This window comes from Vanessa tameamea, chromosome 20 (assembly GCF_037043105.1).
Source record: "Vanessa tameamea isolate UH-Manoa-2023 chromosome 20, ilVanTame1 primary haplotype, whole genome shotgun sequence".
In the NCBI taxonomy this organism is placed as follows: domain Eukaryota; kingdom Metazoa; phylum Arthropoda; class Insecta; order Lepidoptera; family Nymphalidae; genus Vanessa; species Vanessa tameamea.
The window spans coordinates 311,056-324,511 of record NC_087328.1 but is presented as its reverse complement, the minus strand read 5'-3'; the positions used below and the strand labels follow the sequence as shown (position 1 = coordinate 324,511).

General features: G+C 38.0%; 1 protein-coding gene across 2 annotated transcripts in view; it reads right to left on the bottom strand.

The window, feature by feature from the left end:
• LOC113403772 (R3H and coiled-coil domain-containing protein 1) overlaps positions 1–13,456 on the bottom strand; it is a 43,154-nt gene that overhangs the window by 8,907 nt on the left and 20,791 nt on the right. For both annotated transcript variants that reach the window (XM_064217985.1, XM_026644360.2), the window contains one exon: positions 12,318–13,393. In XM_064217985.1, coding sequence (XP_064074055.1) covers positions 12,318–13,393 — 1,076 coding nt within the window. The remainder of the gene's footprint in view (positions 1–12,317; positions 13,394–13,456) is intronic.

Here is a 13,456-nt window from a genome sequence, read left to right as displayed (position 1 = left end):
TGAACTAAAAACTCAAATTATAAACAAAGAGACTACTTTTAACTAATTTTGTTAAAACTTTCTTTGAATTGGAATATTTTTTTCTAAGCCAACTAATGTAAATCGCTTACATTTCGCTCAACAATCGCTAAGTGTAGTTATTATTTCATAGCAAATGTCTGCGCCTCTCCTATAATAAGCAATCTTAAATAGCAAAGACAAATCTAAGATCCTCTTCAGACGGTTGCTTTGAACTGCGTGTATATAAAATATAATCAAAATAAACTTTATGCAAGTAAGCTTTTGTGAGACATTTTGAATCGCCATTTGTGAAGCGTAGCTTATAAGGTCAGATTCGTACATTAAATCAATGTGTAGAAATAATTAATTGTCCCCGTAAATAATCCCAGGCAGAGATCCGGCTACCACATCCGACGACGGCTGGCCCTGGCAACATATAACACGCGCACACTGCGGACTGACGAGAAGATCGTTGAACTGGAGGAAGTATTAAGCAAGTTGCATTGGGATATTAAAGGATTATCTGAAGTACGAAGAGAGGGAGAGGACTCGATAATTCTCAAATCCGGTAACTTGTTTTATTTCCGGGAAGGCTACCATCTATCCCAAGGTGGTGTCGGGTTTATCGTCCACAAGTCCCTCGTGAAGAACGTGGTCAAGATCGAGAGTGTATCTACAAGGGTAGCGTACCTTATACTCAGAATTACCAAACGGTACTCGTTGAAGGTCATACAGGTTTACGCTCCGACTTCGACACACTCCGATGATGTGGTGGAATGTATGTATGAGGATATCAGACGAGCCATGCGTACCTCGAAAACTCACTACACCGTTGTCATGGGAGATTTTAATGCTAAACTAGGCAAACGAAGCGGTGATTAGCTATGAGTGGGGTAATTTGGAGTAGGACATCGGAATCACCGGGGCCACCTGTTTACCGGCTTCATGGCGAAGGAGGGACTCTATATGATGAACCACTTCTTCAAGAAGCGTGAGCACATAAAATGGGCTCTGATGAGTCCTGATGGTGTATTTAAAAATGAGATTGACTTCATCATGTCGACGAGGAAGCAGATATTCAATGATGTCTCTGTGATCAACGCCGTCAAAACTGGAAGTGGTCACCGGATGGTAAGAGGCACATTGAATCTTAATATCAAACTCGAGAGGTCCCGACTGATACGTCCAAATACCGGCAGCTAAATAGGCAGATCTCAAAGACTCGTGACCTACGCCGATTTATTACAAATCGTATCAAAGAGGCTATAGAGCGGAACAAAGGCTCTAAGGTGTTCGCAAGAGATCTGTCTATCGGGCAAAGCCAGCTGACGAAACTGAAGACCGACGATGGCAGGCTTGTACACGAAAATCTGTCACAATTCTGGAGAAAGGCCCCAGAGCCAGATTAACCCGACACTATACCGCAGATATCCCGGACGTCAGTATGTGCGAGATTAGTATGGCTTTTAAACAGCTTAAGAATAACAAGGCGACGGGTGATGATAGAATTAAGGCTGAGCTGCTGAATGCAGGTGGAAAGCCGGTTTTAAAAGCCCTTCAGAAACGTTTTAATTCCGTCATAATCGAGGGCAAAACGCCACAAGCGTGGAGCAGAAGAGTGGTGGTGCTTTTCTTCAAAAAGGGCGATAACATCCTACTGAAGAATTACAGACCCATCTCACTTCTGAGCCACGTTTATAAGTTGTTTTCGAGAGTCATTACATCAGATTTGACGACTTCCAGCCTCCCGAACAAGCCGGTATCCATAAAGGCTTAAGCACCATAGACCACATACATACGCTGCGGCAGGTTATACAGAAGACCGAAGAGTATAAGATGCCATTATGCTTAGCGTTTGTGGACTATGAGAAAGCTTTCGATTCGATCGAAACTTGGGCTGTGCTACAGTCTCTCCAGAGGAGCCAAATTGACTATCAATACATCGAAGTGCTGAAATGCTTGTACGAAAACGCCACTATGTCAGTCCGACTACAGGACCAGAACTCGAAACCTATTCAACTGCAGCGAGGAGTGAGACAGGGAGACGTTATTTCTCCGAAATTGTTCACCGTTGATGTTGTTTCAAGCTTCTGGACTGGAAAGGATCTGGCATCAACATTAACGGCGAGTACATCAGTCACCTTCGGTTTGTTGATGATATAGTAATCGATGATTGCATCTTAACCGATGATTTCGGGTTCAAACCCAGGCAGGCACCAGTGATTTTCATGTGCTTAATTTCTGTTTATAATTCATCTTGTGCTCGGCGGTGAAGGAAAACATCGTGAGGAATGGTGTGGTGTATTCCACCAACCCGCATTGGAGCAGCGTGGTGGAATATGCTCCAAACCTTCTCCTCAAAGAGAGAGGAGGCCTTAGCCCGGCAGTGGGAAATTTACAGACTGTTAATGTAACGTAATGTAAATGTAGAAATAATTGTACCTTATACAAGCAACCATTGTATATGTTCACGGTTGTAACTCTCATGACTAAATTTAAAGAAACTTTGACCTAACCACTTCCAAGATTACTTTATACATACGTAGTTCCTACGATAATACAATAACTCAATGACCTCGATCTGATGTTGCACCCAAAAGTACTTAACACTATCGATTTAAATTTTGACATTTATAGAATGTATGCAATGAAAGTTGAATATCATAATCTTTTAGCTCTACTTAATATAGTTCTGTAAAATGACGATTCAAAAATGCTTGTTAAAGCCTACATGAATAAAGGATATTTTGATTTCGATAACGTGTTTACAGACGACGCAATAGGCTCGGAACGAATTAAACAAGAATAGAAATTTGTACACTTAGTTTAATTTTGTGTAACTTTATATTGATCAAATTCGTTAAGGTCATCTTATTTAAAATATTTATCATAAATCTATCTATAGCTAGTACGATTTAAGTGCGTGAAATAGAGCTGATAAACACCATATATTGGCAATTATTTGTAACATTATATCCACTTAACATGCGGTTTTATTTGACAAGCTGAAACCGCAAATATTATCGTGTGAAAAGTCATGACAGCGCGGTGGTCGGTCGTCCCACTTATCCAACGTTGCGTCACACGGTCGTTGAACCTGCCGATCACTAAGTAGGTTGTATACATGCGGCTACATCGCTAACCTGCGCTCATTGCTCTACTATTTCATAATAATAAAAAAAAATTAACTACAAAGGTTACATATCTGTACACATTATGACATAATCATTGATTTAAATGAATCCCAAGTTGTTATTACAATTTTATATGTAATAGATGCAAAGATTTAAATGTAGCTGGGTACTCGGCTAGTGCTGGTTAGTTTAATTAGGTTCACACAGCATCTGTAACCTTTACGTCAACAGCCGCAACTTCGATATCTACTCATGATAAATATTTATGTAGTCCAGAGCTATTCTGTGAGGACCAACACGAAACTCATCGCAGAACACGATCGTGAAATATCAGCTTCACCATTATTATTATAACATCTTAAGCATACACGTATCAAAATAAAGTATCGTGACCAGACCACATGATGGCTAATAGTTCAATTAAATACCAAATTGTCGATACATTTTAACCAATACAAATGGACAGCAACCGTCGATCAGATATCTGTCTATCAGCAGAAGATACTACAAGAATCTGTCGGTGTTGGACGTAGTCGGTTTTCAACATTCCACGAGCGATATACAAAGTACGTTCAGCACTACTGGATATCACGTCCTGAGTTTTTTGAGATTCGGTTATTGTGATGATCCTATTGTTTGTAGGTCGTAAAACATAATTATAACTATATGTTTTTGTTTATTGTGGTTACAGATAACATCAAAAATTCAATTTCAAATTTTCCCATGACGTTAAATATTTTAACAGAATAGTAAAGTTCATACGAAACGCGAACAATGTAAACATAGTACAATTTATTCAACGTAAAGATGGTTCTACACAAACAAACAGATACATCCGATAATATTAATAAAGGGGAATTACCCAAGAACATAAAGTATGAATGTAATCAATGAAAATGCATTATCTTGTGTACATCGTAACTATTAAACTTATTAATCTAGTTGGCCTGTATTACTAAGGCTTGTAGGAATTCCGTGAATAGTTATAATGTCACCTTCCCAAGGACGTCAGACATCCAAAATAATGCACTACTGTAATTATTGTTGCGTAATCACTACTTTACTTAAGAAGCAGTACCGTTTTAAACGTCCGGGTGCAACCATTGTTCTGCTGATCTCCCTTCGCTACCAAAAATATATATTTAAGAGACCTTTTCGATGGTTCAAGACTTCACCGTCATAAGCGAGGCGCCACCAAACAACCCTTACATCCTGGATTAAGACGGGCCTGTTAAGAAACGTGACGATCTCGGCATAGAGTATGTAATGATGCTCTGTTGCTATCCATGGAGTCACCATCGGGATGTTAATCGATCACCTTTCAACAAGTTCACCATTTCAAATATCTAAACAGACATCAGTCTATCGTTTACATCTGCTCTGCTAATTTCATCAAAGCAAGCAGTAGGGTAAAGGATTAGTATTGAAGGCAGGAACTATCTGGGACGATGGTTTCAGATATTATCAGGACCCTTGTTTACCACTTTAAAATTATTTGTAAAACTAACAATGACAAATATACCCAAATGATAATCATTGATTCTCAACTGAATGATTTCACCAACTAATCGCTTTTAGAACTTACATCGATATTTATTTATTATATTCTTTTAGTTTCGAATCTTACCAACATCGAAATACTTTCCACGTCCTCGGGCGTATTAATAAGCTACTTCGATTGATTGGTTGATCATTTATTTTCCAACGTTAGATTGAACCACTCCAATAACCATTACATCACGTTACCTAACGCAGAGCTTCCTCGAACCGTAAAGTGGGTTGCGTGGGTCGACAGTAGATAACTCCTAAGCCTCAGCACATATAATTTCATATACGCCTTATACTATAATTACAATGTATTTATAGTTTTGACAATCGTTTTTTTTTAAAACATGTTCCTTGATTTATTAAGCGTTATGTTATTAGGATTTACGACGTCACTAGAAAACAAATATGGCGGACGGTATAGAATAAAACGAGTAAAAATTGGTTTTTTGTTCGTACATTTTTTTTGTTACTACAAGTATGGTCTGATCCGCACCTACTAGTTTCTGTGTGATTTAATGGAACTTTTAATTTTAGTAAAATATTATATTTAAATCATGTTGTATCTCATATACTGAGGATACTTATTTTAATAGTTTGACGTTGTCAGACAGTTAGCTGTATTATATATATATATATATATGTCGCAGATGCCGTCTATTGCTCTATCTGACACTTAAAAGAATGTCTAAATCGTCTTTAATACGCTTGAGTGAAGTAGATGGAGCGGCGGCGACTGGACGGGCGTCGGTCACGGGTTGACAGCCGTCATTGAAAAATAAAGAAAATGATCAAATAAATATGAAAAGAGAATAAACGATTTTAAAAGAGTAAAATATTATTTGAGCTTGCTACGATGTCCCATCCATCTAATTACGAATCTCATAACGAGATCCTCATTTACCTCCGTTATATATATGTTGATTTAGGTTATCTCATATCTGTATGTAAAACGATTTGTCTAGAAACTCCCATGCCCAAGTTGAAGATCAGAAGGCTACGGGTAACCGACAGTAGAGTACACGTTTATAAACACATGTATCTGTTTTTTTTTGTAACAAAATGTAAACGTAAACAATTCAACTACCTGTAAGTTGAATCAGCTTTTGAGTAAACTTAATAAGGCCGGTTTTGCACACTCACATTTTATTAAATTTATTTCTATTTAACTGCTTGATTTAAATCTCCTTCAAAAGAATTTTTCCTTTCTTGCTCTCTTATAAATGAATGATTGAATTCATTGTAATGCATGTGAATCATAAATTTCTACGAGTGGTATCGACGGTGGTGCAACGATGGTGTGCGCAACTCATACGTGGAAATGTCAGCGTAGGTAAGAGCAGTAAGTGCTTCCTCCATTCATTCCCATGGAAGTTATTTGCCGTGAAAACTGGTACTGTTTGCTTACTCGCTGGCAACAATAAAATTGAACACACTAATTAAAGATAAGGCTATGAGTACATTGGTGAGACGAAACGAACATTTAAATGGACATGTTTTTCTGTGGCAAAGACATTGGGGCCGTAAAACAAAACATTAGTTACATCGCCAATGCGCCGACATTAGGATCTAAGATGTTGACCCTTGCGCCTGTATACTGACTCACTCACCTTCAGAACGGAACACTACAATACTAAGTATTTCTGTTAGGCGGTAGAATATCTGATGTGTGGGTGGTGCCAGCGCAGACGGGCTTGCACAAAGCCCTACCACGAGTATCTAATTATTGATTGTGGTAGCGATCGGTGAAGTTAATAATAGTTAAGCATGCGTGGTAACATTTTAAGCATAATTTAAAGCAAGGGCCATGTAAATTTATGACATGTTTTAAACGTCATTATTGTTTATATAACGTGTCATTTGATGGAACAGCGACTATAGCGTTTTTTATATGTTTGCAGTTATGGGTTAGTGATTTTTATATAATAATAAGTGACTTCTATGTATCACATGCCTGTTCCAGGGGTTGATACTTCTCTATCTGTGTCTCTATTCTCTTATATAAAAGGGAGAAGACTGGATAAAGAAAACATGGAAACTGCTGGATAATTCTAAATAAATTTATTCTTATGTTTTTCCTTTTATATATATGTTATATAAAAAAGGCTTTATTATATTTATTATTATCATGTATCACTCACACAACTCAAATTCGAGCTGTTTGGAGGATTAAGTTCCAAATCGTCTCACGGATAGCAGTGCATGTCAAACAGTAAGAGATATTTACCGAAAATTACAAATTTTTTACTTGATCGTTATAAAGGTAAACATACTCGTATATTACTATAAAACGGGAGCGAGCAAAATGTTCGAATATTTGTCGACAGTCGATTGTGTACGCAGCCTAAGAATGCTCACAGAAAAAAATATCTATTGTTTAAGCGATGAATGAATGAATACATTCGCAGAAACGATGTCAGTAATGAAAATCTTACATGTTTTTGTCTGCGCATTGTATTAACATAAATACATAGTCTGTTAATAAAATGTTAACTATTTTACACGAATGAATTCCAGCACGATAATTGCATAATTATAATGAATATTTTGACTGCGAGACGGAACAAGTAGAATGTTTCTAAGCCATCACGAATCTCGAACACAGACTACACTCTTTGGAACGTTAGATAATCTTAACTAGCACGATGCGAATCTTAGGATTCGTTTTTATGACAAACAAATGGATCATCACTTCCTTAGACATTATCATATCAGCAATGCGCCACTTAGGGAACTAAGAGTTATGCCCTTTTGCCTTTAGCTACACCGCCTCGCGGAGCAGCTAGTTCGAGAAAAGGAGAGTAATGTTCGGTAAAATATTACAAAAGTGGGATAAGTGTTTATAATTTCAAGTTCAAGGCGACACGGACGCGCATCGTGTCTCGAATGGTAAGTGGGCTCCGTCAGAAGTGGGGCGGCGTGACGAAATCGAAAGTATTACGTCGGAGCGTCGTTGCGGATTCGTGAGACTTGATACAAAGATACGGAGCACCGCCAATAAAGTTTTCAATTAATTTTTGTATTAAGTAACTAGTTCCGCCCGCGGGATTCTGAAAATAAAACTAAACAGCACTAAATCTATACTAATATTTTGAGGAAGTAAAATTTGTTTGTATGTACGGGGGTAAACTCTGGCACTAATGACCCAATTCTAAAAATATTTTCACAGGTTAAAGGTACGTTATTCCTAAGAACTATAGGATATCAATTATATTTACATTTACTTGGTGGTAAGGCTTTGTGCAACCGTCTGGGTAGGTACCGCCCACTCATCTGTTATTCTACCGCCAAAAAAGCAATACTTAGTATTGTTATTGTTAAGCGAAGCTGAGGCAATGTCACAAGTTATTTCTATAGTAATCTAAATATTAACATTTGAATTTTTCACCCGTTTTGAAAATAACCCCCGACTAACAGACGGACAGAAATATATTGGTTGTTTACGTTTTACTAACTTAGAAAAACGCATTTTAATGAAAATGGAGCGAAGTTATTTAAAAATGCCTTTAGACCGACAATCCAATTTTATGTACTTCAAGAGATATACGAAAGATTGCCTCATGTAAAATATGATTACATTAATAAACGAATTTATCGGTGTGACAATGTTACAACACAACTGACCTTAATAAAATGGTCAATATTTTTACATAACCAAGTATTTCAAACATCAATTTGAACATAATGAATGTCGCTTAGCATTTGATATTTATTATGAAAGTACCTACATTTTTTATGATAAAAAACAACAATTTAAAATGCATTACCGTCATGCAACACGAGGAAGCGGTTATCCTGCGAGATATTATCGAAATCACGACACGAAATTGCAGAATATATTACATAAATAGATGTTCCTCTAACCGAGATTACTTACTAGTTGCGTCTGTCAGTCTCAAGTCAGCGAACTTAACGGAAGGTCGTCGTTTCCAATGCGGGTATACCCTGTACAAGTTAGCTTGATCTTTTTGACAGACGGGCTAGTGATGGGAAACAGAAAATAATTAGTAGTCCAAAAAAAAACGTTTTAAAATACTTGTAACTGTGACGAGATGACGTGGGTGCAAACAACCCCGTTCGTAACAATAACTTAACAAAGATCTTTAAAATTGTTTTTTTTTTTATCGATATTTCTAACATTTACTGCCTGTTATTCGTGTCCCATCCCACCCGTCGGATCGATGTAACATTTTACAAGCGTCTATTATTTTTAGTGTTCGTATTTGCAAAGTTATGTCGATCAGATAAATTCAATCTGTCAAAAAGATCAAGCTAACTTGTACAGGGTACAGTGTCTTTGATAACATTATTATAATAGATTGTAAGCCTACATCGAATGCTATATGAATAATTTACAACTACGCCTCTTGTTATAGTACCGACTTGTTATTTACTTTGTATTTAAAAGGTGGACAAGAATAACTACTGAGTTTCTTGCCTATAATAGCTTTACATTTGACATGACGATTCAAAAGTGCTTTTATGAGCTTACTAGAGAACATTTTGATTTTCACTATATGTTAGTAATGTTATTGATAAGTAATTCAAGCCGAGGTGGCCCCGTGTTTAGAACGCTAGCACCTTGACCGAGAATTATTAATTCAAACCGGGCAAGTATCACTGAATTTTAATGCGCTTGATTTGTGTTTATAATAATCTCGTGTCGGTGGCACGGAAAAACATCGCGAGGAAACCTGCACGTCCTGGATGAAAATCTATTACATGTGTATTCCACTAATACGCAATGGAGCTAGTCCTGACTCTTGGGACATCTACAGGCAGGCAGAAACGATTACTTTAAATATTGTATATGAATTGTCTAACTCTATGTATTAGAATATTATATATCTTATGGGTGTTATATATTGGGTAGCTCAAGCTAAAATCAAAACAACGGGAACGAGAACGAATGGGTCTGTGTTATGCAGAAAGTAACTTCTGTTTGAATCATTTCTGCACAATAAAGTCCAATTATATTGTAAATTACTTGTGAGACGTCCGACAGCGATGTATGGAAGAAGAAGACATGCTGCGCCGACCCCAAGTTAATTGGGATACGGGCAGGAGGATAATAATGATGATATTGTAAAAAAGAATCGCCGCAGATTTTCATTTGCTAGAGATGATGCAATATATTATGTAATTTCAGTAGTTCGGGATGGCAAAATAAAATTATGTTTTTACAATGATGCTCCAATCTCTCTATATATCTTTACAATCCCTCACAATCATCCAATTGTTTTCCTTACGACAGCTCAATCATTTTTAAAATAAGAAATAGTGTTACATGCCAGTATTAAATGTTATCCCATAAAATAATATCTATTAATAAAGTTGTACAAATTATTGATCAATTAATTACAATAATAATTGTATATGTTTATAATATGTGATATTATTAATGATATAATTAATTATAATATCCTATGACGTAGCACCGTATGGAGGCTAGGGCTGGTCTCGTAACAATTATCAAACATTTAATCAAAATAGAACGATTCAGATTGAAGTAAACAATTGGCGTAATAAAGCTAGCAGCCGGATTGAAATACTTCCTAGAAACAGTCATTTCGATCGTGACGATGATCACGGAATTCGTGTAAAGCCTTCATTAACACTAATGCCTCTCCTCCCTTTCGAGGAAGCTTTGGAGCTTATTCCACCACGCTGCTCTAATGCGGTTTGACGGATACACTAGTGGCAGAATTTCATTGAAATTAGACACACCCAGGTTCTCACACTACATGAGATATAACGTAAACGGAAAACCCACACAGTGTGTCAACATGTTGACGTAGCTTGGAAGATTCATAACAGTGATAGTGTCTATGGGTGGGGGCAGGCCCGTCTCAATCCAGGGTGCAAAAAATTTGAGTACAACACAATAGGTCACATCGCCAATGATGGTCAAGTCTTCGCAGGGAGGGGAGATCGATTGTTGTGTTCAGTGCAGTGATCAGATTTCTTCAATATCACGTAGAATTAAAAAGACGCGAAGGAGTGGTCTCGGTTAAATTATGACTTGAACAGAGATTAATTTGATAGCGAAAGACATTATTTATACATGTATTGATAAACGTCATTTCAAAACTATGGCTCTTCAATCAGATGTCCATACTAATCTTATCTGTCGATTACATTAAATGATTACTCGCTCTACCGCTAGTATTATGCGTCGGACACACATGTGCGCTCAAGCAAAACGAGAGCACATCTGTATTGGCAGTCTATTCGATTGATATATTTATGAATCAAACATTCGTACTCGACCAAACGTAACGACATACCTTTACGGTGATTAATATTATCTCACAGTAAGTGCGACGATGTTTTTACTAAAAACTTATTGCTAGTATTCTGTTTCCGGATTATCACTGATGTGGCCGTAACATCATAATTAATAACGCATCGCGATCAATCCAGCCTCGATTTTTTACGCAAACGTGACCTTATCATTGCATGTTTACGATGTATTCGTAATGAAACGACAATAATTTATCTTAGTGTGTAAAATGTTCATCATAAAAATTTACAACGCGGTTAACGATAAGCAAATGTCTTGTGTATGTACACATATATCATCCTGTACGTGTGTACATCACTGAACTCTAGCAGCTAAACCGATGATGATAAATATTTTATTTTTTGTGTTTGAATGGGCCCCGGGATGGTTTAGATTGGACCGGGTAGGTTAGGTTTTGCGATCGGGAAATAAATTAAATCCTTATTTCTGCCGGACGAAGTCGGAAGGGGCGCTAGTAGGTCATAAAATTGTATTTATGTAAATATTGTTTATGTTTGTGATTTAAGATAAATAATGTTTCTATAGACAAAATTATCTCACGATGTTTCTCTTCGCCGCCAAATGCAAGACGAACTATACATAAAAATGATGTACATGACACTCGTTGGTATTGTCTTTGCCCAGAAGTGGGATACGTACTCACGCTTATAAAACATCAAATGATTTTATAACGGACAAAAGCATCAAGTTTTTAAACGTCAACAAATCAGTGAGTCAACAGGTACTTGTGATAATATCTGAGGGATTTGTACAAACCTACCTGGGTAGGTACCACCCAACCATCATATATTCTACCGTCAATCAACTATACTTAGTACGCCTATGTTTATCTTGGGCCTTATAGACTATTGCCTTCTTGGCAGCTCTCTATATTAGGAATAGTATTGTATCCTTATATATAAAATCAATCACCACCTGAGGTATATTGAAGCTAATGGTTCTATGCAATAACCGCACTAATTAAATATTTGAAGTGTAAACATCTTTCCCGCAATTCGTGGAAGTAATTTCGTGAAAAGGGACGGAAAAGTGTAACAGGAAACAAGGAAAGCGCGCGCTATTTGATGCAACCAATGAGTGCGCCTGTGGATAAGTCCATCAAACTGGTTTTCTGAGAGCATAATGTTAATGTTACTTATCACCACGGTGAAATGTTCGATGTTACGCATCCTATCCGACTACTTCTCGTTATTTTTTATCTCTTATAAATTACCTAAAGAATTCAAAACAAAACGCGTGTTTGAAAATCATTCATATAGACGCGCACATCGATAGCATAATTAATTCGATGGCTATAATTAATCTTGCAAATTAGCTGTCATTGTATCACTCACCTATTTTGGCGCTGCTGAACACGATCAGTGCGTGCGTATCGTCCACCCACTTAATCTCGAAACCAGTGTCCTTGTATTCACTGAACAACGAAAATATATCATTCGTCTTGAACTCGCTGGGGAAGTCGTACACCTCGACCACGTGGCCGAAGGTCTCGTCGTAGGGGCCGTTGAACAAAGCCTGACCCCTCGAATTATTCTTCGCTTTGCTAATGTGCACCTTGCCGACTGTCGCCGTTAACTCCTCCAGTAAGGAGGGGTCTAGGCATTCGCCGCTGTCGTCGAAAACTGCATCCCAGTCGTTCTCTTCTCGTTTCAAGGAAACTTTGGCCTCCAGTTTTGGTTTCGGCTTTTTTATAGTCTCTTCCTTCTCCTCGACGGCCGGGGACTCGTTCTCGCTGACATCTTTCGGACTGGGCGCCTCCTCGATCGGGTCCGATATAACTAGCACATCAGAGTCGAAGCTCTGCTTAATAATTCTCTTACTGCTTCTATTTATTTCCTGCGAGGCGCGCTTCAGCTCGTTCGCCTCGACGTCCTCGTCTTTCTTATATAAATAATCATTATCAATAATATTGCTGTGAGTTTCTGGAGCGGCCATATTCAGTTCGTTAGACTCATTTGATTTCCAGCCGTCTTCGTAATTGTTACCCTCGTAATCGTAGTAGCTCGGCCTATAAAATCCTAACTGTCCGTTCGCGAAATAATCACCTATGTAGAAATTCTCTGCCTCGTCTACTTCGTTATAACTATTATCACTAAACGATATTGCACTATCACTGTTTGGCACTGCAGGCTCCTGCTTATCCTCGGCCGGCGGACTGCCTGCTCCGGGGCCCGCTGCCGTCTGGTTCCTCAGGTGCGGTGGAGTGTATACGTTGCAGAACTGTTTGCCTAGAGATTTTTTTGGTGTGCCGTGAGCAGATTTATCTTTGGACGCCGGTGATTTCGGACACTTCCCTTCGGGAGTTGCCTTCTTGCTTTCGGTTCGATTCTCCTCCGCGCTTTCGTTGGCACGCAGGGCCCTCGGAACGTACACGGCCCGGTCTGGTCGTCGCGGTTTCGTTGATCCGGATCTGTGAACACATTGGATATTACAGAGTGTTACGTCACTGCGCTATGTTTTGAAATTAAAAGTG